The sequence below is a fragment of the Eschscholzia californica genome, unplaced genomic scaffold (assembly GCF_041429995.1).
Source record: "Eschscholzia californica isolate CP2 unplaced genomic scaffold, dmEscCali1.0.p SCAF_3, whole genome shotgun sequence".
Lineage (NCBI taxonomy): Eukaryota > Viridiplantae > Streptophyta > Magnoliopsida > Ranunculales > Papaveraceae > Eschscholzia > Eschscholzia californica.
In genome coordinates, this window is record NW_028238420.1 from 1,657,194 (window position 1) to 1,680,309 (window position 23,116).

Below are 23,116 nucleotides of genomic sequence, written 5' to 3' on the forward strand. Positions count from 1 at the left end.
GAATGCTAGAAAGCCACATTTGTGGGCCCAACTCTCTCACATCCAGCTGCGTACCATAAGGGCCCCCCACTTTATTTCATTTTCACTTGTTTGTCTTAATTCTTTTCTGCTTTATTTGCTTACAGATTACTTTAAACTCTAGGATTAGTTCGTGTTTTAGTGATCACATTTTATTCGTTGTTTATTTCTGTTCATCTCCTATTCTCATTTGGTTTCTCTTGAGATTGGCAGACGGGTAAAAGCAGTTTCGTGGAGCACCGTACATTTCTTCACCTTTACAGAAGCTTCCATCGGTTGTGGATTTTTCTGGTCTTAATGTTTCAGGTTTACTGCCAGTGCATTTCATGACTAACTCTAAAGATTCAAAAGTAGTTACTTGTTTCTTGGTAAAGTAGTGAGCAGATCTGGTTGTTTTTTTTGTACTGTAGGGTCTGACTGTTATTGCTTTCAACCATGGGAATATTAACCTTGACACATTCAAGGAAGTACTTAGCATAGCGCCAACATTTGCCATTATGAACTTCCTGGAGGGTAAACTTTTTTTTCTTGTGAGCTTCTGTCTTTCAAAGTGATATCCATTTGTTTATGAGAAACTTTTGGACAGAAAGAAGATATTTTATTGTTATCGTTTCATAACGTATATAGGTTTTCTTGATGTCCTGCTTACATTTGGGGCTTACAAAACTTTAAGAGGCATGGCGATCTCAAGGATCTTTATTCGTTTTTTCTGGTTTGGCATAAGTTCAGCGGGTATAACATATATTTACCTGTGAGTCATTTTTTTTGCTCTGCCTCGAATGAAATTTAAAAATCTGTGTTACCAACTGATATCCTGTACTTAATACATGCCATTCAATCTTAATTTCAGGATGGTTCTAAACGAGAGGAATGACCGGAACTCAAATTCTTTATATTTCCGGATTTATATTCTTATACTGAGTGTTTATGCTGCTTTGCGCATTTTTCTTGCTTTATTACTAAAGCTCCCAGCCTGTCACACTTTCTCACAAATGACTGATCAACCCTTCTTTCAGTTCTTTAAATGGATTTATGAGGTATATCTTTTGAGATTTTCTACTGACCTAATTAAGATACTATATCTGGCCCAGGATGTGTGAATCATGTGATTGTCCTGGTCGATTAATATCACTTTTATTTTCAGGAGCGACACTTTGTAGGTCGTGGTCTATTTGAGAGGATGAGCGATTATTTTAGGTAAATCATAATGCACATATACTTATCGCTTAATTTCTTATGTATTTGCGTTGCTAGACTTCATAATGATGCCATATTTAGCATGTATAAATTTGTATGTTATCCTTTAACAGTGTCCTTTGGTCGCATATGCATCTTTCTGTCCTGCTTTTTAGCTTATGTTCTGCTGGGGGCCTTGTGTGATATAGTTTTGGTTTTTTGTGTCTTTTGATCATTCTGTATGTTTTGACCATCATATTCGAGGATTCCATCTTGTATTGCTTGTTCACTTTAACCACATCTGCCTTCCTTTGAGGAAGATGAATGTATTTCTCTGGATACTAAGGCCATAATGATGCCATATTTAGCATGTATAAAATTGTATGTTATCTTTTAACAGTGTCCTTTGGTCGCATATGCATCTTTCTGTCCTTTTTAACTTATGTTCTGCTGGGGGCCTTGTGTGATATAGTTTTGGTTTTTCGTGTCTTTTGATCATTCTGTATGTTTTGACCATCGTATTCGAGGATTCCATCTTGTATTGCTTGAACACTTTAACCACATCTGCCTTCCTTTGAGGAAGAGGAATGTATTTCTCTGGATACTAAGGCCATTGAACTTAGCCATATTGACCTAAGAGGCTAGAAGGATAAGGTTGGCACCACGATGGCCAAATTTGAACTTCAAATTTGGTTAAATGTTATGCGAAAAGCATCCCGTGCATAGTGCAGTTACATAAGCTACCATGTGAGAATCCTTAGTGGTAGTACGCCTCTCCTGTAAGCTATCTTGGTTACGGTACGTTTTGGACTATTTCCTTGGAAAATACATACGCTCTATGATGCTTTTATAGTAAATACCTGTATTCCGGGACATTCCATCTCTGTAAAACCTTTATTTCTGAAGCAATTAGCTAAAATGTCTTGTAGTTAACCCTATTAAGCGTATAAATTCTTATAAAGAAATTGAGTTAATTAAGGCGGGAGATCCTAATATGCAACTAGGAAACTGGATTGCTAACCCGCCCAGAAAGGACAGGGGGAATTGGTACGTGGAACGCAAAGGGGGGGGGGGGGGGATACGTGGAGACATGCTTATGTTGATAATCTCTAGCTGAGACAAGCCTCATAGAATTCTCAAGTAGTCAAGTTAATATGCCCTCTTACAGTCGCACATCGGTTGATACTTCTCAAACTTATTTGGACCATATTACAACATTAATAGTTATTACTAAATTGCAGATATGTGCTCTTCTGGATGGTTATCTTTGCGTGCAAGTTCACATTTGCCTACTTTCTTCAGGTCTTATCTTTGATTTACTTTTGTATCCATTTGTTATCCACTTCTCCTTCCATCATAAGTTGTACCTATCAGAAAGGAAGTGAAATAATTACTCTTACATTCTCTTCTTACAGATCAAACCCCTAGTCCAGCCTACTAATGTGATTGTGGGCCTCCACGATTTAAAATATAAGTGGCATGATTTCGTCTCAAAGAGTAATTTTCTTTATCTTCTTTCCTTAGACTAGTATTATTGTTATCATGGGTTATGACTTATAGTTTTAGTAGTTTTGTGTTGATTGGCTCTTTGGTAATTGTTATTTCTCTGTTTCTTTCAAATTAATTTTCACCTGTATTGAAAGTTCACATTTAATTATTAGGGACGGAAGCATTAGGAAATGGGAGTGTCATAACCTGGAAAATCTGACCTATTTGAAAGATCGTTTGATGAATTTAAGGTTGTCCGATCATTGTTGTGTGAATATTCTGAATCTTGCCATTACTGAGTTAGCGAGTGAAGATAATTTGCAGTGATAGTATATCTTGTCTTTCTGTTTTATACTTTTTGGAGAAGAGAATAGTTGATATAAAAGTTTCAGAATGGTTTTGCCTGATTTTTAAAATGACGTTTTATCCAAAAACAAGAAAAGATGCGAAACAGAGAGCTTCTGTAAGTGGTAGTGATTTGGGAGGCTTGGGTATCGTGAAAGATCCCAAGATGTAAACCTTATTACTATTGTACATATTTTTGTTTATCAATATATATTCATTCAAATTTTCAAAAAAAGAGAGCTTCTGTAATTGCTGTTGTCTATTCAATCATCTGTTGGTTTTCAGAGAAAGGGAGGAAACTATTAGCTGCTTGTATCACCCTAAAGGTGAAAAAGGAGAATTAGATAAATTTCTTTTACGCCAGCTTCACAGTTATATTTTGGAACTTTTCTGATTAGTAACCATTTGCACTTCTGAAGTAAAATTCCCCATCACTTCTTGGAGTTGTTAGATCTTCTGTGGCATAAGTCTAGAAGTAATTGCTGTGAATTATATCGATCTAGCATTATGTTTGTTATTTAACGTTTTTTGCTTGTTTCCGTGATTTTTTACTTAGTGAGGATGCTTCTTTTTAGGGTTTCAAAATGTTGATATATTAATAACATTTATTTGTGATGTTATTTGGCAGACAACAAAAATGCCTTGGCGCTTGCTAGCCTGTGGGCTCCTGTTGTGGCTGTGAGTTCCTTTCTGTGTTCCTAAACTTCGTGGTTTAATGGGTTAGGTTTCAAAATCACGAAAAAATCAATAAACATCCAGTCTTCTTATCTTAGCCAACGAGCAGGCTTCCTCACATTTGACTCATCAATTTACATTCCATATTGATCCTTATAGGGCCCTGATGTATTTGTACCCCCCCTTCTTAATTCAGTCAATTTTTTTTAAAATCCGAAGCTAATAAACTAGTTATTGGTTGTATCTAGGTCGTTGTGGTGTGTGACTGCTGGATATGGTACTTACACTGTTTACTGTGTCGCATTCACACTATCTTCTTGTTTTATTGTACAGATCTACATCATGGACATCCACATATGGTACACCCTTTTGTCTGCTCTTGTTGGTGGCTTGATGGGTGCACGGGCACGTTTAGGAGAGGTAATAACAAATATTTGTGCAATACATGAGCTTGGTTCCTTTTAGAATTTAGATTAGGATTATTTTGTGCTTTTGGCTGTTACACAACATATGCTTCACGCGTATGCCAACCATTATGCTTTGTCCATTACTCAACTGTTATCCTTGTTGTTGATGACACTGAGATTCATATTAAATTTGTGGTAGATACGATCAATTGAAATGGTGCACAAACGGTTTGAGAGTTTTCCAGAAGCATTTGTCAAAAATCTTGTGTCTTCCGAGACAAAAAGGTTCGTTTTGAACATATCCCGTCAACATATTCTATTATATTATCTCTTTTATATTATGTTTAAATAGTATACTTTTGTTCTGATGTTACAGGGTGCGTTTAGACAGACTATCATCTCAGGTGAGATTATTATATTACCACTTAGATCTGAATGCAGAAGATGACTTGCTATCCATATTCTCAATAATTTTAGACTAGCACCACTGAAACGGTCTCTTAGCTCCTGGAAACATGATTCCAACATCATGAATGGTGCTATAAACATTGAGCTTATCTAGTCTCTTTCTTATGGTGTATGGAGATTGACGGGGTCGGTAACTTAGTATCTGACCTACGCTGAGCAGTGATATTATTATGTTCTGTTTCTGGTTAATTCAGGATTCCCAGGAGATGGACAAGGCATACGCCTCTATATTCTCTCCTTTCTGGAATGAGATCATTAAAAGCTTGCGTGAAGAAGATTTTATTAGTAACCGGTATATTCAAATATTCGAGATTACGATTTATTGATATTTTTTCTCTCAAAGTCAAATTTTATCAGTCAGGGAGATCAAAAGTTTAGTTGCTGGACAATGGCAGGTCTTCTGCTTTTATTATCTTTCACATCTGACCTGTTTGTTATTCATGCTTACCAGGGAGATGGACTTGCTATCTATACCAAGTAATACTGGAAGCCTGAGATTAGTTCAATGGCCTTTGTTTCTTCTGAGCAGTAAGGTGTGCCTTGTGATTGCGGAAGCTATCTTGTGTATGTCCTTGTTATTTTTGTCTTCTTAGTGTTACGATCGCATCTTTGGTTTTTCAGATCTTGCTGGCAATAGATTATGCTTTGGACTGCAAGGACACTCAGGCAGATCTCTGGAGCAGGATATCTAGGGATGAATATATGGCATATGCAGTTCAGGAATGCTATTACAGCATGGAGAAAATTTTGCACTCGTTAGTAGATGGTGAAGCTTCACTTTGGTATGTAATAGTTCTCACTTCCTTCAGCAGTATCCATCAATTTAATCGGTCCCCTCATTTAATTTCTTGAGTTTCCCGTAATCTGGCCTAGGTCCTTATCATTTGTATAATACACATTAAATTTTGTTTGCTCAATCTAGGGTTGAAAGGATTTTCCGTGAGATCAATAACAGTATATTGGAGGGTTCACTCGTATTAACGCTGAATCTGAAGAAGCTTCCCTTGGTGCTCTCAAGGTTTACCGCGTTGACTGGACTCCTGGTAATTAATGATCTCTTTTGGTTTCTGTTACGAGTTAGAAATCTAGACAAAGATGCTTTTGCTGTTGTTTCTTTCGTAGAAGGTAAACCAATCACTAGACATGTCTAAGATCCTATCTGGAATATTATCTATTATTTTTTCTTTGGGTTCAGCGTTGCATCTTCATGTTGGACTGGGGATGCCAAAGCGGCAAAGATATGTCGGTTTGGATGACCCTCATGTCATCTTTTTCGGCCTTTACTCTTGTAGTCTTGTATTTCCATTATGACATTCTCCTCTGAAGCATACCACATAAAACTTTTAGATTCTTTAGATTTATTGCTAATAACCTTGTAAATAGCAATGAATTCTACATCTTGATGTTTCACACCGTTCAATGAGATTTGTGAGTTTGTCGAATTGGGCTTGAAGTACTAACATGGATTTTCTATTTGTTTATTTCTTTTTGGAGTTGTATACCTTGTGCCCTCCCTAAATATCTTACAGGGTTCTGATCATGTCTCACTGTTGAGGTAGCTGGATCAGGAAGTTGTTGCTTTGTGTTTTGATTGTGGTCATTAGATTCAGAATGGTTTCATTGTACAAATAGTTATGCAACAATATAGATAAATATTCTGTTATGCAACCATTTTGGAGGTATATCTAATTACTATAAGTTGCTCTCACTCAAGCATGTTAGAGAGACTCGTAAGGCAGGATTTTTTTTCTCAAAATTAAATGTGGGGTTCTCGAACTAGATTTTAGTGGAGTTAGTATACTAGTTAAATAATTCTAGTAGAATCTCTTTAACTTGCTTTCTTGTGGTTTTTGGGAGTTTCTACGCCAATTTCATAGTTGATAGTAAAAATAATTTGTTTTCATTCCGTTTTCTTTGCTTTTTGTCTATGTTGTGATAATTTTATTGACCTAAAAATATAATGCTAATATGCAGACGAGGAATCCAACTCCTGAACTCTCAAGAGGTGCAGCAAAAGCCGTATACGACCTATATGAAGTAGTTACTCATGATTTACTATCATCTGATTTAAGGTATATTCAAGAATCAAGCATATGAGTGCCTGCAAAACCAATGTCAACAATTTCCAAGTTCTTTTGAAGTTTTAAACGAACCTTGTCTCTCTCAGGGAGCAGCTTGATACATGGAACATTGTTGCAAGAGCCAGAAATGAGGGTCGCCTATTTTCTAGGATACAATGGCCTAACAATTTTGAAATTGTAAGTGATCCAGTCTTTCGCTTTTTTTATTTGAATGAATTGATTAGTTTATTGAAGAAGTGTTTCAATATTTACTATCACAGAAAGAGCAAGTGAAGCGATTGCACCTACTTCTCACTGTAAAGGATTCTGCGGACAACATTCCGAAGAACCTTGAGGCAAGAAGAAGATTAGAGTTTTTCACAAATTCTTTATTCATGAAAATGCCTGCAGCAAAGCCTGTTTCAGAAATGATTCCATTCAGGTACATTAACAGAAAAACACACTGAAATTCGGTTGTTTTTGTGGTTGTTGTTCTGACTTGCTTTTCTGTTCGAAAAATAGCGTCTTCACCCCGTATTACAGTGAGACTGTGCTATATAGCTCGTCCGAGTTACGGCTTGAAAATGAGGATGGAATTTCAACTCTATTTTATCTTCAGAAGATATTTCCAGGTAATACTTTGTGAAAATATGAAATATACTCGTATATCCTATTCCATATTTCCATATTACAGTTATTCTGTGCTATATAGCTCATTTGAGTTACAGTTTGAAAATGAGGATGCAATTTTAAGTTTTTAACTCATTTCTGCTTTCAGAGTATCATCAGTATACTATTCCTGAACTCATGATGATGTCTGTTAATCTGTTTCTTTAATTAATCACGAAGGGGAAATTGACAGAATGATGCTTAATCACTAGGACCCAGTCGTTACCGTTATCAGCAGTGATTTAGGGACCTTTTTTCCTTTATCTAGCTAACATTATTTTACTACAGATGAATGGGAGAATTTTTTGGAAAGAATTGGTCGTGGTGAATCTACTGGAGATGCTGACCTTCAGGAGAGTACTAGTGATAATTTGGAGCTACGGTTTTGGGCTTCTTACAGAGGGCAAACTTTAGCTAGGACGGGTTAGATCTATTTGACATTGACTTGATATTTTGTTCATTTCTCTGAATTACACAAATTCCGTTCTTTCTGCTGGTTTCAGGATATCATTGGGTTTTCTTTTTCACGTTACATTTTGAATTTTCTATGTGTTACATTATGAATCTTCTAAATGACACTTATCCATTTCTCTGGTTTGTTCATTTGGATGGTTTTGCAGTACGTGGAATGATGTACTATAGGAGAGCTCTTATGCTGCAGAGCTATTTGGAAAGGAGAAGAATTGAAGGTACCTCGCAGTTACAATGTTTAGAAACTACAAGGGAAAGAAGTTCAACATATGTATAAATGCATTCAATTTAATCCTGTAGAAACCAGTATCCCAACAACACAAGGGTTTGAGTTATCTCGAGAGGCTCGGGCACAGGCAGATATAAAATTTACATATGTGGTGTCATGCCAAATTTATGGGCAGCAGAAAGTGAAGAAAGCTCAAGAGGCAGCTGATATAGCTCTTTTGCTACAGAGGTATCAAATGTTCTCTTATTTTATTCATTGCATTGAGCACATCTTTCTTTATATGGAGTTGTACTCCAAGCTCTTGCTTTTATCTTTAGCTGCTGGTTGTGTTATCACTTCATCTTGGTCATAGCATTTTATTAATGTTGAGCACTTAAGCTCTGTCATAGCTTATATAGAGAGCTCTCTCTCTCTTAGATCTTTTGTGTCTCTTGCGAAGTTACAGGGAATCGTGCCATGCGATACGTTCAAGTGTTATAGCATCTTGTAGTTGAGGTTCTGACTTTTGCATGTTATTAAATTGTAACTGCTAATTATTGTGGTGTTTGTGTTTGACTTTATCTATTTGTCGTTAGGAATGAGGCCCTCCGAGTTGCTTTCATACATGAGGAAGAAAGTTGTGTAACCGAGGGGAAGACTTCAAAAGAATATTACTCGAAGCTTGTTAAAGCTGATGTTCATGGGAAGGATCAGGTGAGTAGGAGTTAATTTACGTAACAGAATGATCACTAGTATTTCAGATGACCGTTCTGTCTTTCTGGAGAAGATTCTACGTACAATTCTCAGGAAATCCACTAACAAGTAATGCCTGTTTGAGCACCTTTTTTCTGGTTGCAAAACTCGAAAAGTAGTAACCCAACCTTTTCTGATTCAGGAAAGCTTTTCTTTTTTATTTTGAAACTTTGATTGAATATATGGAGAGAAAAACTATTTACAAAAGGCGAGGAAGGGGAGTGAATATCTCACGACTCCCTATTTATTACAACATCAATGTAAGAAACGAGCCTGAACGTGTCAATACTTTTTATCCAAGAATATAAAGTGCATTTGATGTCTTCCACATCTACGTTGGTGTTAAGATTTGAATCCTTGAATATCTTGTTGTTGCGATCCATCCAAAGATTCCAGACAATGGCCAATGGGAGTGCCTCCCACACCTTTCTTCTTTTCTTGCTCTTGTAAAGGCCCTCCCACTGTTCTAGAGCTTGTTTAATTGTCTCCGGTCTGCACCAAGGGACCTTGAAGGAGGCTATGAAGTAGTTCCAAATAGAGCTAGCTATAGGGCATGAAAGGAATAGATGATCTAGGCTTTCCTCCTCGGCCTTGCACAACACACATCTGCTAGCTAGGTAGAATCCTTTTCTTTTAACGAATCTACCATAGGAACTCTATTTAGGAACATTGCCCAGACGAAGAAACCAACTCTAGGAGGAATGACTTTCCTCCAAATGATGCTGATATGAACAGGGTCGAGGATCTGCGTATCCTGCTCTAAATCTATATAACACTTGCTCACACTGAGTTTGTCCTTAGCATTTGTTCTCCATACCCTCTTATCCGACTGATCTTTGGGTGACACCTCCTGGAGGGTCACCATCAGATCTGCGTATGCTTGAATTTCCCAGTCATTTAGATTTCTTCTAGTATTGATTTCCCAGACTTGTAGGTGCTTGTTGTAATACGAGCTTACGGATGCTGATTGGTTGCTGGCCATTTCTAGTGACAACAATGTTTTCGTGTTAGTAGTTTGATTTACAACATTATTCTTGATACAGTGATACTGCATGCCTTTTTGTGTTAAATTTACCATATGAAATATTTTTGGATCGTCTCTCATAAATTGATGTGGAAGTGTTTCCTGTTTCTAGGAAATATATTCCATCAAGCTGCCTGGGAATCCGAAGCTTGGAGAAGGCAAGCCTGAAAATCAAAACCATGCTATAGTCTTTACCAGAGGAGAAGCTATTCAAACTATTGACATGAATCAGGTGAAGATAATTACCAGTCATACTCACTTAAATTGTTTTTTAATAACCTAGAAAGCTGGAAACACTTTCTCAGAATTTACCTCCGTGCTAAATGGATGCATGCCAGAAGAGGTGAGAAATCTGGTGTCTCAGCATCTAGCAGAGTAAATAGAAAAGAGATCACGTCTCCAGATAACTAAGTTTTATAATTTAGAGTAGGGACCTGTGTACTTTTAACATTTCAAGTTTTTTATAGTGATACTTCAAATGCTTTATAAGTTGTCAACCTCTAAAACATTAAAAGGAGCACATAACAGAAAACGCAAGGATATTGTTACCAGCCAGGCAGCCACTATCAATATGTACATATTACTCCTAGGACTTCCGTCATCGCTTATTTCCACTTCCATGCCTGCCATAATTTCCATTGAAACCGAATTTAACCAAGTTTTTGTTAACAATGCCTTGTCAAGGAAATAAATTTCGAAATATTTAGGTCGAGATGACCGAAATATTTCCATTTCCTTGTCTACCAAAATTTCCACCTAAATTCCATTGCTAGTTAAAAAAAAGTCATTGGTGAACCAGTTGGCAAAGTATCAGATGCTAAAAGTAGTGAAGTGATATGTCTTATGTCGTTTGCGTCTACATTTATATGACTTGGGGTGAGCAGTGGTTGGTCGCCAACCATTTAGGGTCAGGTCAAAACCAAACCAATCAATGACGGTTTGGCTGCATAATCAGTCCAAGCTGAGCCAGTGAGAGTCAACCGACTACGTTCGGCTCGGTTCGGTTTGAGCAGACTGATTTCGGTTGATTAGTTTGGCCGAATTTAATTAACCAAACAAAGCATGAGAAAAAAGTGAAATTAAGCAAGAAAACTAGAAGTTCAAATTTAAAGTGTAACACTTATAGGTATGAATCCTAAACAAAATTTATATATTAGTTTACAAGCCCCATTAAATATTAATTATTAACATAAAGTATTATAACATATATATATATATGTGTGTGTGTGTGTATATAAATTATATGTATAGTTCGGTTGGTTCGGCTTGTGTGGTTGTCAAGAATTCAAGCCGAAGCCAAACCAAATCATGATCGGTTTTTCAGCCGAGTTGAGCCGACACTTGTTCGTTACGTTCCAAAAACCATTCAGTTGGGTTGGGCCAGGTTTGGCCTGGTCGGTCCGGCGGGCTGTTGCTCGCCCCTATATATGACCAAGGAATCATAGATATTAATCATAATCTTTTTTGGTACTCCATGAGAACACATTTCCAGTATGTTAAGTTCAGGACTTAAATGTATATTTCTCCATAAAATCTGTGCTTACTTTTATTATGAAATCATCGAGTCTACATATTTATTCTAGCATAGGGTAATATTCATTTTGTCTGTTAGTAAATACTCGTGTTGTTGCGGAATGTAGGATAACTATCTCGAGGAAGCTATGAAAATGAGAAACCTCCTCCAGGAATTTAAGGAAAACCATGGTCTTCGACCTCCAACAATTCTTGGTGTCAGAGAGCATGTCTTTACTGGAAGGTTCGGATTCTCCAATTGTCTCTTTACATGTTGTCATGGACTAAAGAGTACATATCTCAGCTGTAATGGAATTTCTGCAGTGTTTCATCGCTAGCCTGGTTTATGTCCAACCAAGAAACTAGCTTCGTCACCTTGGGTCAACGTATTTTAGCGTATCCTCTCAAGTAAGTTACAATGACTCATATTTATACTTTTATGGGGAGTAATAATTAATTTTTAATTGCAGTGTTATGCATTAAGGTCTTTCTAGTGAATTTTGCGGACCAGGCTACTCCAAAATGACCTTTTATCAATTGCCTTATTTTATGGCTAAAATAAGTGGCATATCAGCAAAGGGACTAATAGTTTGGGGAGAGGATTCGAACATTGTGTCTTAGAAACTGGATTTTGTGCATGGGCTGGCCCACAAATCCCTATGCCTCCACAGTTTTTGTTTTGTTTTACATGGTTTTTAGTCGACATGTTCCATTGACATCAAAACCGTTACTGTAACGATTTTATACTTTTCTGCTTAGTAGATATGTTTCTCTTTGCAGGGTCCGCATGCATTATGGCCATCCGGATGTGTTTGACAGGATATTTCATATATCCCGTGGTGGAATTAGTAAGGCGTCACGGGTTATTAATATCAGTGAAGATATATATGCAGGTGTGTAGAACTACCTTTTTCATTTTTATGATCTACAGGCTCCACTTGGACCCTGTGCCTTTTTGGGAGTGTTCAGTCCAATTTATGATTTGCTGTTTACTTATTAAGCGTAATTAAGATCTAATTTGTGATTAGTGTGCACGTGAAAATTTGGTGTTAGTTATTGAATTTGAAGCCATGTTAGAGTACAAATTTGCAAGAAAGTACACAGAATTCCAAACAGAGCCATACTCTACTTCATTTTGCAGAGAAATGTCTTACTCTACTCCAAGATTGTGTATTTCAACTAAATGACAGCTCATAGGGTTAGATAAGGGTTCTCTACTGATTTATGATATCCTATAATATAACATAGTGTCAAATCGTGTATTGTGCAGGGTTTAACTCCACCTTAAGACAGGGTAACATCACACATCATGAATACATTCAGGTCCAGTCTCGTCCATAATGTTGTATTCGTCTCTTTTGGAAGATTGTGTCTTTCCATCAATTTCTTAATGTGTTACTGTTCCACAGGTTGGCAAAGGAAGAGATGTTGGGTTGAACCAAATTGCCCTGTTTGAGGGTAAAGTGGCTGGTGGTAATGGTGAACAAGTCTTAAGCAGAGATATATACCGGCTCGGACAACTATTCGACTTCTTTAGAATGCTATCCTTTTATTTTACAACTGTTGGTTTTTACGTGTGTACCATGGTATGCATTTTGTTTTCTATATTTTGAAGTTCAATATGGCTTATGCGATTATGTCGAGATATTAGATTGACATTAATTTATTCCTAATGCAGATGACAGTTCTTACTATTTACATTTTCTTATATGGAAGGGTTTACCTCGTAAGTTTCCTGACTCGTCTACTGCATGTTACTAACTTACTATGACATTCTGAGGATATCTAGTTGCTTACTGTACTTCTACCCAAATTGTAGTTTGAAGTGTTGGTAGTACCGTAGTGCAGTTTTGTACTTTTTCTTTGTTCACCTTGAATTTTTTGTAGTGTTAATGTGCCCATTTTATCTTTCAGGCTTTCTCCGGACTCGATCGTGCAATTACGCGTGAAGCAAAAATGTTGGGTAACACTTCACTGACTGCTGCTCTAAATGCTCAATTCCTGGTCCAGATCGGAATTTTTACTGCAGTCCCTATGATAATGGGTTTCATACTTGAGCTTGGATTGCTGAAGGTTTGTTCTATAATTCTATATATGTCACTGCATCAATTTCTCCATTGTCTTTTTCATTGGATATTTTCCAGGAACAACTCCTTGTGCTTTCCTTTGCACCCAGAACCACCATGAACTAGAAATATCTTATAATCTTTTGACCTGTTCGTGTTACTTAGGTTCCAATTTATACCTTCAATGGACACTCCTCAAATTCACTTATGGTCGCCTTCAGCAATTTTTCCTGCACTGTGCACATCTATGTTTGACAAATAATCCACTAGATATGAAAGAAAGCCCCATGTAAATTATTTTTAAATAGTATGTTGTGCAGTAAGTGATTATATTCACTAGATGTCGTGCTTTAAGTGATTATATTCTTACTTCCGTTGTCATTTTTTTGAATTAATATTGAATGGAAAAAATATATACAGCCCCTAAAACATTGGTTGTTCAAGAGGAAGGGCAGATTGGGCATCTGCAAACGAAAAAGAAACTGTTATAATAGTGTTATAAGAGTGTCAATCGTAAAGTAGTGAAGTCGAAATACTATTTGAATTTTGCCCACTTGTTTCATCTACTTCAATCGTAAAGTAGTGACTGGATTTCTTCGATGATTCTCTTCTGTACCACCTCTCCCCTTGAAGATAACGTTATTCCTTTCCTTTCATATGGCCCAAACCAGTACGTAAGGGATAATGCACCTGATTTTCTTCCGTTGCTTGCAACCAATCTACTCCTTGTATTTGCTTCAAAGATTATTTGATTTCCATGAGTTGCTGAGCTTCATATGTTGAAAATATCGCAGTTGGCATGAGAAAACTTGCATCTTTGTTGTTCTTATCCCAACCTAAACTTTTGCAGGCTGTGTTTAGTTTTATTACGATGCAGCTCCAGTTGTGTTCTGTTTTCTTTACGTTCTCTTTGGGAACCAGAACTCATTATTTTGGTCGTACAATCCTCCATGGTGGTGCAAAAGTACGTCTTTCTCTTTGTATATTGTACTTGCTTTCTTAAGGTGCTTGCTTTTAACCATATTTTAAAACTCTCTTCTAACAGTACAAAGCAACTGGTAGAGGATTCGTTGTCCGTCATATCAAATTTTCTGAAAATTACAGGCTTTATTCACGAAGTCATTTTGTCAAGGCGTAAGTATATTTCTTTACATGTTTCTCTCTTCTTTTTAATGAATTATGTACATGCATGGGTTTGATGTTTGATTTTTTATTTTATTTTTGTTGTCAGGCTTGAAGTGGCAATTCTCCTTATTGTTTTCATAGCATATGGTTTTACAGAGGGAGGTGCCATTTCTTTTGTCCTGATAACGATTAGCAGTTGGTTCCTTGTCCTCTCGTGGCTCTTTGCTCCTTATATCTTTAATCCTTCCGGATTTGAGTGGCAAAAGTAAGTTTTTGATGTTGTCGACTTTCTTGAATTCCCCTTAGAAGAAGTTGTGATGAGTGTCCTACATTATACTCGTATATATCATTTATTCACCTTATTCAGTATCCTTTTGGTTGCCTCAAGTGGGAACTGTCCAAATGTATGAGGATGTACTCGTCAGGAGATCACCATGTCTTGAAATCATTCCATTCTAAGACTTTTAATTCCTTCAATCAAACCCTCAGAAAGCCAGATAACTTAGGTTCCTTAACCGTTGCTTTCTTATAATTTTTTTTATGTTACAAGGTTCCACAATGACCCAACCTGCTAGTAATAATATCTAACATACTTGGTGGTGCAGTCAAACTTCCAAACGTTTTCTCCTCGTGAGAATGAATTTCACCAAAAAGTAACTTTTTATGGACAACTATCATCCCTAACGAGGTGTGCATGTGTGCCCCACACAGGAGACCCAAGTGTGTGTTGTGGCTATGCTGTCAATACAATGACAGTCATCCTGTCCAGAATTTCCCCATAAATCTATCTTAAGTGCGAAAGATATTTACACATCCTGGATATGATATGCCCTCGTATATATTTATGTTACAAGCCAGTGTTTAATTTGTACTTTTTCAACTTGACAAATTAGGACTGTTGAGGACTTCGACGAGTGGACTAGTTGGCTTCTCTATAAAGGCGGGGTTGGTGTAAAGGGAGAAAATAGCTGGGAATCATGGTGGGAGGAAGAACAGGTTGATAATTATATTATATAATTCTACTATTACTTCCTAGTAGGCTAGTAATATTCATAACATATTCTGCTACATCTTTTGAAACTTTGAATGAATATATTAGAAAAGACACTAAATTTGCTTCCAGTTTTGTGTAACATTTACTTGGTATCGGTTTTGTCATCATGGTGTTTGCCTCCATGAATATGGTCTCTCTACTGAACGAAGTGACATTTTCATCGCATTTTAGTTGACTTTTGTGTTTATTGCTTGAAATGGGGAAGCTAAAATCTTGCCCTGTTTTGCTTCATGATAAAAAAAAAGGTGCATGTAATTTTGATGGTTTTTCTAAACAACTATTCTAATTTGTGCAGACACATATCCAAACATTGAGAGGTCGTATCTTGGAAACGATCTTAAGTTTGAGGTTTTTCTTCTTCCAATATGGTGTTGTATACCAACTTCATGTTGCTGGACACAATACATCCATTTCGGTAATTTCTCATCTAATGATTCTCTTTGTGGCTACTGATGTGTGAGTTTGTCTTATTCTCTTTCTTCTGAACTTATAATTGTTTGACTTCTCTGCAGATCTATGGATTCTCATGGGCTGTATTGTTTGGCCTTATCATGATATTCAAGGTGTACTTCTATACCCTAATCCTTCTATGTATTAAGGGATGATAGTTTTCTTTTCTTTTATCTTTTGTTTGTTTGCAACTATTAGCAGACTGATAAGGGGAGTCTGACCCCAAAGATGATAGTTAGGGTTTTCCTTCAAACATCTTTAGCTCTGGTTGAAATTTCTGATTCTAAAAAAAGTCTATTTATGGTATTGTGCTTGATTACAGATCTTCACATTCAGCCCAAAAAAGTCAAACAGCTTTCAGCTAATGATGCGGTTTATCCAGGGAGTCTCAGCCTTATCTCTTATTGCGGCACTCTGCCTTGTTGTTTATTTCACTCCTCTGTCGATACCAGATTTATTTGCAAGTATCTTGGCATTTATTCCTACTGGCTGGGCCTTCCTTTGTGTAAGTTAACATTACATTTTTTTTCTTCTATACCTGTAAATTGCAGGTTTTGGATAGTGTTGAGAGCCCATTGATGATTTACCATCGGGCGACTCTCCTTGGCAGTGAAATGATTGCCCTATTATTATGAACCTGACACATTCTAATGCCTAGACGACGTGGGAATAATGAGTTTCTTTCTCTGTATTGTTATTGTGATAACAGATTGCGATCGCATGGAGGGGAATAATTAGGCGTTTGGGATTGTGGGATTCAGTCCGTGAGATTGCTCGACTATATGATGCAGCAATGGGTGTGATTATATTTTCACCAATCGCTTTTCTTTCATGGTTTCCATTCATTTCCACATTCCAGTCCCGTCTGCTATTCAACCAGGCATTCAGCCGTGGGCTCGAAATCTCCATCATTCTTGCTGGAAACAAGGCCAATGTTCAGGCTTAATTTCCCCATCTTTTGCAGCTAGAAAAAAATGGCCAGAAACATTGTAGTGTTATTGAAAGCTCTCTCTGTATAATTATATGAATGTAACTCCTCTGTATCATTTTAGAGAATTAGTACTTTCTATGACAAATAGTTAGTAGAGAGAGAAAGATAGAAGATTGATTAGTGGGTATTATGTAATGGTTGATGAGTTTGATAGTGTTGTCATTACCAAATAGTGTTGATTAATGATATCAATTATGATATTATATCTGGATCAGTTATGACTCATCAATTTAACTCACTAGTTAGACGAGCCGAGATTTGACTGTTCGTTCAAAAGTTAACTAGAACAATTCCAAACTTGGTTAAACTTTGTATTGATTTGTGAATTGTGGTTAGTGTCTTTCTTTCTGGTTCGCTAAACATTTTCATTTTTTATCTACTACTGGCATAAACATTCGCTAAACATTTTCTTTTTTTTCGTCCCCTCTTCTCTCCGAATAACCGTTTTTTCTAGAGAGAGAATCATAAAGTTGATCGTTTCCTCTGGAGAAGGGTTTTCCCTTTGCCGGAATGTCGTTTCCTTTCCTTCTACCAGTGTGTTATTTTTGTTTCTTGCCCTAATTTAACATATATTTATTTTTGTTTCTTGCCCTAATTTAACATATATTATCATTCCAGTAGAGTTTTTGGAGTATAGCAGAGTGGTATAACTGTAGAAATGACCTTTTTGGAGTATAGCAGAGTGGTATAACTGTAGAAATGGGTCAAAAATGTTTGTATGGGAAGAATCAGATTCACCAATATCGACAAATCATCATCTGACTAACCAATTTCATTTGTCCATTGATGAAGACTGATGTTTCGTCCATTGATGAAGATCGTCGATGTGGTAGTTCTTCATGAATAGTATGGCACCATGATTCGTCCATTGATGAAGATCGGCGATTCCTTGTTAAACAACTACGGAAAATAACAAGATTGAGTATCTAACTATCAATTCGTAGTCCACGATCCAACCGATTGCAAGTACAAGAATGAAGAGTTCGTGATTGTTTTTACAAAATTTAATCTGACAACGCACAATCTCCATTCCTCTACTTGGTTTATAATTTCTATTTATGTTTTAGTACAATAAAATTTTATGACCTTTAGTGTCTTTTTATTCGCGATCTTGATGATATTTTCAGTTTATGACCTGTATAGTATTTTCATTTAGTTTTTGTCTTGATACTCCTTTCCCTTCATGAGATACTTTACGCGTGTTGTACATTACTTATGTAACTCTCATGTTGTACTCAGAGGAGTTAAACTTCTCAACCATGTAATGTTCTGGAGTGATTTCCAACTTATGAATGAAATTCTGGTTTTACTCAAAAAAAAAAATATCCCAGATCTGCAAGCGAGAGAGCATGTTGCTTCTAATCTACAATTTGTTAACAAGTATCAGTTTTATCAACTCTTTCAAGTATCAGTTGAAAAGATAATTTCTACATAATTAGATGAACCAGATGTTCATCTGGGGCAGAAAATGGTATCTGGTCTTCAATTTGAATCGGCGTAAATCGAGGAAGAAAACTAACTAGCTTTCACCCGAATCTGTACTAGTTTTTGAGAGCTCTAGGGTAACTGGGCAGTGATCACTTCCAAAGAATCCTGCAGACAGTTGAAAAACAAAAAGGTCAGTAGATCATAAGTAATCGAACACCCTAAAAAAACCAAAACAAAAAAGGAATTATGACTCATAGGAATCGGTGCTAGTCAGGCACTTTCTTCTTGTTTCTTAGAAAATTAAAGGAAACATTTACCTTCTAATTCAATCCCGTGTCCATGCATTTCACAAGCAACAATCCTATCCTTTAGTTTCTCTGATACTATAAAGTAATCTATCCTCATTCTCTTTCCACGGTACCTATGAATGTTGCATAGAATGTTCGTCAATGGATACATCTAAAATGAAGCGGCTGACCAACTAGAAAAAGTTGAAATGGGAGGGACTGGTGAATCGATATTCCTTTCATAAACATTTGCTCTCCAAACAGTAAACATTATATTGCTTTCATTTATGTAGAATCATAACGAGGAACAGCCAATACAAGGGATGCCTCGAAGACCCATTAATTGGGTTCAGAATTATGTAATGAGTATAATATATAGAAAAACGAAAGAGGCTACAAAAGTGGACCTGCACCAAACCTAAACAGGAATCAACCGTCCACGGTCCACCAAGAGTGAACAAGTTTATCAAGAGAGAGAGAGAAAGAGAGTTGACTTGAAAATAGAGAACATAAATTTCCTGTAGGCCTAAAGTATGCTTTGACTTGTAACCTCCTCTAGCATTATTCGTATATGTATATATAATGTGTATGAGCAAAACTTACTTCCCGATGGGATTTCCGGACCATGAAAAGCCACGATCCATATCTTTCTCCTGATGTAGGAATCTATATGCATCTAACATCTTTCCTCTGAAAAACCAGGTAAAAGATCACTTGAAACAATTCAAATATTGAGAAATCATGTATCTAAAGTTGAATCAAGACTATTACAGGTAAGTAGTGTATCAGAGAGAACAAGTTTGTTACCAGAACTCTGACAAGTTTTTAGTTTGTTTTTACATTATTTGGATAATCAAGCTTTCAGTGACCGAAGAAGAATATTTGAAAAAAAAATTAACGTGTTACAAATTTCTAGGGCAAACTTACTCGGATAAAATAGTACTGAAACGCTTCCTCTCGTTCAAGGTATACCCAGGTTGACCACAATCCTGTGAAGGATAAACAGTTTGTTAGATTAGGATCTAATGTTTGAGACTGAATGGGTTCATTCAAATATGCAACAGTTTGATGCAGGAAGAAAGCCAAGAATGTATGTCGGGGAAACTAGGTTGTGCGCGGAACCTGCTTGTCTGGAGGCACGTAACCATTGAGCTTTAAACTACTGAAAAAATCCGGATGGCTCACGTCGATCTCTTGATGACTGCAGAAAACAATGATATCATGTGAACTTCTCATCTATGCAAAATTAGTGCCTAATTGAGAATAATTCGACAAATGCAAGATGAAATTGTGGGGATTTTATAGTAAGTGAAAAACAGTCTCCTATAGTCCTATTAAGTAAAGCTAGTTGAGATTCCTAAATCACGACAAGGTTTTCTTTTGGAGAAAAAGGCAAAATCAATTACAGAAAATAACATATTAAAAAATATAGCAGAAAGCAAAAAAATAAACAAATTCAAATAATGGATAGATAGATAGAAACAGCGTAGGAGTAATTACCTCACATTTAGGTCACCACACCAGATCAAAGGCTTATCTGAACACCGCAACACGAATTCTAGAATTCTCTTGTCCCATTTTCTTCTCCTTTGAAATGACGTCTCCTCTTCTTTCCAACCATTATTTGGCACATACGTGTTCAATACACGAAATGATTCAAACTCAGCCAATATTACCCGGCCATCTGGTTCATGTTTTTTAGCTACTAACATAGAAAAAAAGAATTAACTTATGGCCTTTCTCTCACCCGACATGATTAAACAAATGCGAAAGTAGATACAAAAATTTATCCTCTATGGACTATGAATCAACAATTACTAAAGCAAGCATGAGATTCGGAGTCCACTATGAGGGTAGCTTACAAGAGTAGCTTGAGAAAAAAAATCCAAGTCTAGCGGGATATATGCAAAAGTGTGAAGTGTCAAAACTTCTCAACAAAAAGATAGAATTTAGATTCCTTTCCCCAACACTTATGCTGTTTCTAGTACAATTCAATCGGCATTTATATTTACCTAAAAGAGTAACTAAATGGGCTACTTCATCAACTATTTCAAATAAACAAAGAGAAAAGATCTGGTCATATGCATTAGTTGGCAACAATGACGTAGAGTAACTATGATGGTGATGACACGGCGGTGTCCACATATAAAAATGGGTATTTTGGTGGTTGATACATTACCTGTTTGATCAAGCGAGAAAGAGACCTTCTTCGGTTGGCAGCATTTTTTCACAATCAAAGCAGTCCCTGCATATTTCGAGTCCGCAAGAGACCACCAAACTTGATAATCTCGAAATGGTGGACTAGAAAGGGCACGCATTAAGATCTGCAAAGTTTCGAAAAAAAAAAACAATCATCAGAAACCGATCCTTAAATCTAAAACATAAGCAAAAAATGCAGCATAACAACATTCCTTCCAGAAAACATATAGATAGAATCCACAAATGGGTGAAAGTCCTAATGAATTAGCTATTCATTTGACATTCCTCAAAGGAACCACTATAACTTCTAAATCATATGAAACAAACTTTGTAAACTATCATGCAACTTAACCATTACAAATAGTTGTAAATCTTAAATGGAAAGGTGCATTTTCACTGAATCCATAAACAAAAAGCTTTATTAAACCAAATGAATTACCTGTTTTTCGTCTCGCGAAGAACTTGTATCATCTTTCACTTCCCCTGGTATTTTAGGTCCACCCTTTGAGCCAGCTGCAGGCATTCTTACTTCCTATAATCACCATTACCATAACCTCTTACTAAAACAAAATATAACACTAATTTAACAAAACCCATCAAACAAAATCAAAATTTTGAAAGCTTTACTCAACAACATAACCCGATTCAAATCAAATTAATACCCAGTAACCCAAAATAGCCAAAAATTCCACCTTTAAACCCAAAATCATTAGAAACCCTCAATTTAGCAAAAACCCACATGAAGAATAGAAATTTTATAAGGGAAAGGGTAGGAGGAGGAAGAAGAAACCTGTATAGCAATGACATCAGGATCAATGTCTTGAATGAACTTAGTGAACTCAGGCCAGTTATTTTTAACACGAAGAAGAAAACTGTTAGCATTCCATGAGAGAAACTTCAATGGCTCTCTCTTCTCCTCCTCCTCCTCAACTGGTGCATTTTCTCTTTCAATTTTTCCATTTTCTTCTACTTGTTGTTGTTGTTGTGGGTTTTGCTCTTTTTCTTCTTCTGATCCTTGGGGTTTTGATGATGGGGAAGAAGAAGAAGAAGAAGAAGAAGAGAGAGTGGGTTTTTTGAATGAGCCATCCTTCTCTATAGGTTTGAAGAATCGTTTCATCCTCGAAAATGAAGTCGATCAAAGGCCTTCTTTTTCTCTAAATACTATATAGAGGAAGATGAAGTGAGGAATCAATGAGGAGTGGAAATGAAACCGGAACCGAAATAGATAAACCGGGAGAGAATAGATAAGGAACCAGATAAGTACAAGTACAACGGACTCCTAAAAATCTTATGTAGTTTGACGTGATTAGTATCCCGTTCATAATGATTAAATAAGACAAGTGCTTTGGAGAAATAAGACGATTTTTAAGAGTACAAAATTTTAAAGAGAAACAAAATACTTTTTTCTTCTTCATCTCCTACAACCACCTCCGGCCATCACCATTATTTTTCTCTTCTATTTTTCTCCTCTCCTTCCATTACAACCTCCTTTCATCCTTCTTGCCCTCTCCCCTCTTCCTCATCTCCAAACTTATTTTAATAGGCTTATACTTTTAAGAAAGAAAAATCTTAACGGGATTAGACAAAAGGTCAAAGAAACTAGGGTTAATGAAGGACAGGTCTAGAGTCAGAAATAAACTAAAGACATACGTTTAAAAAGCCAAGTTTGAAGTGGTTAAAAAGTCACACATCAATGTACTTTAACGTAAAAAAAAGTTGTCCGCTTTGATGCATAAATCGTGCTGAATGTAACATGTTTCTCAGTTTGTACGTCGCACAATGTTAGATACATTATGTAATACACAGTACACAACTAATCCTTCACTGACAAAACTCCAATTGATATTTTTTTTTTCTATTTTTTATTTGTCAAAATTGGAACTTGTGCAGTTAGTGCGAAAAGTATAAAAGAGCATCAAACATGATGATGTGAAGAAGGTTGACTCCAAGATTTTTGCGATGTTTAAGTTGATACATCATAAAGCAAGTTTGAGTAAGAGGTTTTAACCATAAAGATCGATAGGAGTTTGAAGAATAAACCTCTTTTTTGAACTACGACATTTCATGTGTATGAATTATTATTGATTGCATCATAAAATCTAAACTACAAAATATATTTTTTAACCAAACAAAATACAAATGTTTAAGTTTTTAACCAAACAAAATATAAAGGCCAGCGCTTTGGGGAAAGTAAAATAGTTTCCGGGGTGTGAAGACTTGGTCAAAAATTAGTCAATTTTGT

General features: G+C 36.3%; 2 protein-coding genes across 4 annotated transcripts in view; one reads left to right on the forward strand and one right to left on the reverse strand.

Moving 5' to 3' along the window:
- Positions 1 to 17,163, forward strand: part of GSL8 (glucan synthase-like 8) — a 29,129-nt gene extending 11,966 nt beyond the window's left edge. For both annotated transcript variants that reach the window (XM_086667211.1, XM_086667213.1), the window contains exons 13-51: positions 232 to 324; positions 429 to 531; positions 646 to 769; positions 869 to 1,055; positions 1,163 to 1,215; positions 2,436 to 2,496; positions 2,610 to 2,691; positions 3,656 to 3,705; positions 4,036 to 4,122; positions 4,309 to 4,394; positions 4,486 to 4,513; positions 4,772 to 4,869; positions 5,029 to 5,110; positions 5,199 to 5,359; positions 5,500 to 5,620; positions 6,552 to 6,649; positions 6,745 to 6,835; positions 6,919 to 7,079; positions 7,160 to 7,269; positions 7,595 to 7,729; positions 7,927 to 7,995; positions 8,078 to 8,234; positions 8,582 to 8,699; positions 9,875 to 9,994; positions 11,403 to 11,518; positions 11,599 to 11,682; positions 12,055 to 12,167; positions 12,545 to 12,597; positions 12,684 to 12,860; positions 12,953 to 13,000; positions 13,189 to 13,347; positions 14,191 to 14,304; positions 14,386 to 14,474; positions 14,572 to 14,730; positions 15,359 to 15,461; positions 15,815 to 15,934; positions 16,032 to 16,082; positions 16,292 to 16,474; positions 16,679 to 17,163. In XM_086667211.1, the coding sequence (XP_086523337.1) occupies positions 232 to 324; positions 429 to 531; positions 646 to 769; positions 869 to 1,055; positions 1,163 to 1,215; positions 2,436 to 2,496; positions 2,610 to 2,691; positions 3,656 to 3,705; positions 4,036 to 4,122; positions 4,309 to 4,394; positions 4,486 to 4,513; positions 4,772 to 4,869; positions 5,029 to 5,110; positions 5,199 to 5,359; positions 5,500 to 5,620; positions 6,552 to 6,649; positions 6,745 to 6,835; positions 6,919 to 7,079; positions 7,160 to 7,269; positions 7,595 to 7,729; positions 7,927 to 7,995; positions 8,078 to 8,234; positions 8,582 to 8,699; positions 9,875 to 9,994; positions 11,403 to 11,518; positions 11,599 to 11,682; positions 12,055 to 12,167; positions 12,545 to 12,597; positions 12,684 to 12,860; positions 12,953 to 13,000; positions 13,189 to 13,347; positions 14,191 to 14,304; positions 14,386 to 14,474; positions 14,572 to 14,730; positions 15,359 to 15,461; positions 15,815 to 15,934; positions 16,032 to 16,082; positions 16,292 to 16,474; positions 16,679 to 16,915 (4,281 nt within the window). In that variant the 3' untranslated portion in view covers positions 16,916 to 17,163. The remainder of the gene's footprint in view (positions 1 to 231; positions 325 to 428; positions 532 to 645; positions 770 to 868; positions 1,056 to 1,162; positions 1,216 to 2,435; positions 2,497 to 2,609; positions 2,692 to 3,655; positions 3,706 to 4,035; positions 4,123 to 4,308; positions 4,395 to 4,485; positions 4,514 to 4,771; positions 4,870 to 5,028; positions 5,111 to 5,198; positions 5,360 to 5,499; positions 5,621 to 6,551; positions 6,650 to 6,744; positions 6,836 to 6,918; positions 7,080 to 7,159; positions 7,270 to 7,594; positions 7,730 to 7,926; positions 7,996 to 8,077; positions 8,235 to 8,581; positions 8,700 to 9,874; positions 9,995 to 11,402; positions 11,519 to 11,598; positions 11,683 to 12,054; positions 12,168 to 12,544; positions 12,598 to 12,683; positions 12,861 to 12,952; positions 13,001 to 13,188; positions 13,348 to 14,190; positions 14,305 to 14,385; positions 14,475 to 14,571; positions 14,731 to 15,358; positions 15,462 to 15,814; positions 15,935 to 16,031; positions 16,083 to 16,291; positions 16,475 to 16,678) is intronic.
- Positions 17,164 to 18,249: 1,086 nt separating this feature from the next.
- Positions 18,250 to 22,392, reverse strand: LOC147547563 (DNAse I-like superfamily protein). 2 transcript variants are annotated; one of them, XM_086667215.1, is made up of 9 exons: positions 21,665 to 22,392; positions 21,314 to 21,406; positions 20,855 to 20,999; positions 20,176 to 20,377; positions 19,798 to 19,876; positions 19,603 to 19,664; positions 19,279 to 19,365; positions 18,706 to 18,809; positions 18,250 to 18,553 (listed from the first exon to the last, which is right to left on the reverse strand). In XM_086667215.1, the coding sequence occupies exons 1-9, from the start codon at positions 21,989 to 21,991 to the stop codon at positions 18,480 to 18,482; spliced, it is 1,173 nt and encodes a 390-aa protein (XP_086523341.1). In that variant the 5' UTR covers positions 21,992 to 22,392; the 3' UTR covers positions 18,250 to 18,479. The 2 variants fall into 2 exon arrangements, with proteins under 2 accessions (XP_086523341.1, XP_086523340.1); XM_086667214.1 differs by having other exon boundaries at positions 20,176 to 20,380; positions 21,665 to 22,386.
- Positions 22,393 to 23,116: the final 724 nt, after the last annotated feature.